We start from the raw sequence: 3662 nt of genomic DNA on the forward strand, positions 1-3662 counted from the left end.
ATACATACATACATACACACACACATATCATCATCATCATCATTTAACGTCCACTTTTCGTGTTGGCATGGATTAAACATTTGACTGGAACCGATAGTGGTAGGTATTTCATTTGCCGCTATGTTCTGAGTTCAAATTCCGCCAAGGTCGACTTTGCCTTTCATCCTTTCGGGGTCGATTAAATAAGTACTAGTTACGCAGTGGGGTCGATATAATCGACTTAATCCGTTTGTCCCCTCTGTGTGTAGTCCCTTGTGGACAGTAAAGAAATAAGTAATAGCAACAAACTTTACCTTCATAAATGTATCACCAATAATTTTCCGTTTTTCCTCTGGGTTGGTTATGCAGTTTAACATGTTGGTCTTTTTCTTACAAGAATTTGGATCTGTGCTGTCTATAGGAATGGAGGTGGTCGAGTTGTAGAATGTGTGAGCAGCTCTTACCACTGTGGTTCGAGAAAAGAGGAAGAAGAAGCGGGGAAAAAAATAAGAAACATAAATGGTAACAAACAAAAAGTGGGAAGCAGATTTAAGTATTTCTAGTTTATTTTTAATGTCTAACCCTTTTACTGCAGAAATTAGATATCTCCATTTCAAATTCCATTACATTTTACTACAGAAAAAGCAGTTTTTATATACTATACCAATCTATCTTTTGTGGAGGAATGCCATGTTTGAAACTATATATATTTTTTTTTTTGTTGAGATATGACCTGTTGGGGCAAACGAAAGCGAAATCGTGCCCAGCGTCGCCTTCCTGGCACGTGTAGACATTCGAGCGAGATCGTTGCCAGCGCTGCTGGACTGGCTCCTGTGCACGTGGCACGTAAAATACACGATTTTGAGCGTGGCCGTTGCCAGTACTGCCTGACTGGCATATGGCGTCAAATGTAAATAAGGTACATAATTCCTCATCTCTTAAATATAGAACTGTGTTACTGGATACCGAGTTGAGGATATGAAGACTGCTATGGAAGGGCAAGGCAATAGGCACGGAAAAGTTACATTGGTACGGGCCAATTGTCTGACCAGAAAGACTTTACTGGCAGTTTATCTTACTGACCACTAGAAGGATGAAAGGTAAAGTTTATCTAGTCAGGATTTGAACTCAGAATATACAGGTTTGTAATTTAATACCACAAAGTATTTTGTCTGGATCTTTAACCCTTTAGCATTTAAACCGGCCATATCCGGGCCAAAAGTATTCTGCTTGTTTTATGTTCAAACTGGCCAAATCTGGTCTCTCACACCAACCCTACAATATCGTTTTAAAAATTAACAGCTACCTCATCAAAATCTCATAGCTACAAGATAATGCATGATAAGTTCAAAGCAATGTGGATGAAAAAGCATTAATTTTGGCAGAATAATGCAAACACTAAAGGGTTAAAAATTCTGCCAACCCACTGCCCACTGATTCTAACGACCACAACAACGACAACAACGACGACGACAACAATGTTTGACAATTCTGACCTTTGACCTTCACCCCAATTCTGGAAAGAGACTCTTCAACCTGTTTGCTTTCATTCTTCCTCATGAAACCATTGTCAATGTGAATGGCAATCACCTGGTCTTCATTCAACGCTTTGTTGAGCAAGGCAGCACACACTGTGGAATCAACTCCGCCACTCAACAATATCTGACAATCGAAATAACAAACATTATGAAACAACGGCAGCATTATTAATAATATCAACATCAAAATTAGGATCAGAGAGAAGAATGATACACACATCAAATAGGTAATCTATACAAGACAGGCAGACATCAAGAGTACACATCAAGAGTACTCTGTCATCTTGCTAGAGTAGGGCCACAGACCTGTATAAGACCATGCATCATTTTGGAACCAGGCTCCACAAAAACAATAAAAAATTAATTTTTATCTTATCGACTATCACAGTCAACAGGGTGTTTTTTGCATTATATATGTAATCCAGTACCGCCTGACTGGCTTCGTGCCGGTGGCACGTAAAAGCACCCACTACACTCTCTGAGTGGTTGGCGTTAGGAAGGGCATCCAGCTGTAGAAACTCTGCCAAATCAGATTGGAGCCTGGTGTAGCCATCTGGTTTCACCAGTCTTCAGTCAAATCGTCCAACCCATGCTAGCATGGAAAGTGGACGTTAAACGATGATGATGATGATGATGATGATTAAGCACTTTATTGTGTTTTGTTATGCATGTTTTTTGTTACATAATTATCATCAGCCTTTAACGCTGTTTTCGATGCTGACATAGGTTGGACGTTTTGACTAGAGCTGGCAAGCCAGAGAGATGCACGATGGTTCCAGTCTGATTTGGCTTGGTTTCTATGGTTGGATGGCCTTCCTGATGCCAACCACTTTACAGTGTGCGCTGGGTGCTTTTAATGTGACACCGACATGAACATCACTATGTGGCACTGGCACAAGAACTTTTTACATGAGCACCAGTACAGTACTCTTGCATGTCAATCCTCTGCATCAGCGGGAGCCACCTTAACACTTCTACTGTGGAAGACAGATCCTCTTGAATATAGCTAAGTGCCAGATATCGCGGCCCTTTGTCATCTCCATCTGTGGGGAAACTGGTCCATGGTGCAAAAAAGATTAGGAATCGCTGCACTATAGAGTATATCTGTTGTTGGCATTCCGTCGCTTGCGACGTCGAGGGTTCCAGTTGATTCAATCAACGGAACAGCTTGCTCGTGAAATTAACGTGCAAGTGGCTGAGCACTCCACAGACACTTGTACCCGTAACATAGTTCTCGGGGATATTCAGCGTGACACAGAGTGTGACAAGGCTGGCCCTTTGAATTACAGATACAACAGAAACAGGAAGAAAGAGTGAGAGGAAGTTGTGGTGAAAGAGTACAGCAGGGTTCGCCACCATCCCCTGCCGGAGCCTCGTGGAGCTTTAGGTGTTTTCGCTCAATAAACACTCACAACGCCCGGTCTGGGAATCGAAACCGCGATCCTATGACTGCGAGTCCGCTGCCCTAACCACCAGGCCATTGTGCCTCCACAGATTATATCTATACAAGGCAGAATAGACATGAGGGGTACCTACCAGTACTTTGTGTGATCCCACTGTCGAACATATGTAATCTATACAAGATGTCTCACGGCACTTCATGGTGTACGTTCCTTTACATTCAGCCACATCATACAGAAAGTTCTGCAGTATTTGCTTGCCACAATCAGTTTGGTCAACTTCGGGGTGAAACTGTACACCGTACAGCTGGGACTTCTCGTTGCTGATAGCTACAGAACAACAACAGCAATAATTTTAATAACAATAACAACAACAACAACAATTACAGCAACAAGAAAAGCCAAACAAACTAACAAGTGAGGCCTCAATGTAGTCACTCAACTTGCTAGAAATAGCAACCAAATTTTCTTCAAATCACATTCTACTGTTTAGACAAAAATGTGACACTGACTAATGTATCTGGAAAGAAAAAAAACTGGCAGGATGACCATAGTTGGAATGCTTTTGATCATAGGTGTGCTCAATCAGGGTTGACCTTGGGTTAAACAAAACTTCATAAGAAAAACAAAAAAAAATGAAAACTGGAAATTAAGGAGAAAATATCAAAGAAAAAAAAAAACAAAAATAAGGATATTTTTGTTACATCCGAGTTACACTTTACCTCATACAGAATGAAATACCATG

General features: G+C 41.0%; 1 protein-coding gene across 1 annotated transcript in view; it reads right to left on the reverse strand.

Annotated features, from left to right (window-relative positions):
* LOC106877610 (GMP synthase [glutamine-hydrolyzing]) overlaps positions 1-3662 on the reverse strand; it is a gene marked incomplete at its 5' end in the record, with an annotated part of 22630 nt that overhangs the window by 14556 nt on the left and 4412 nt on the right. The window contains 3 exons of the mRNA XM_052976633.1: positions 294-445; positions 1476-1641; positions 3054-3252. Coding sequence (XP_052832593.1) covers positions 294-445; positions 1476-1641; positions 3054-3252 — 517 coding nt within the window. The remainder of the gene's footprint in view (positions 1-293; positions 446-1475; positions 1642-3053; positions 3253-3662) is intronic.

Source organism: Octopus bimaculoides, chromosome 25 (genome assembly GCF_001194135.2).
Source record: "Octopus bimaculoides isolate UCB-OBI-ISO-001 chromosome 25, ASM119413v2, whole genome shotgun sequence".
In the NCBI taxonomy this organism is placed as follows: domain Eukaryota; kingdom Metazoa; phylum Mollusca; class Cephalopoda; order Octopoda; family Octopodidae; genus Octopus; species Octopus bimaculoides.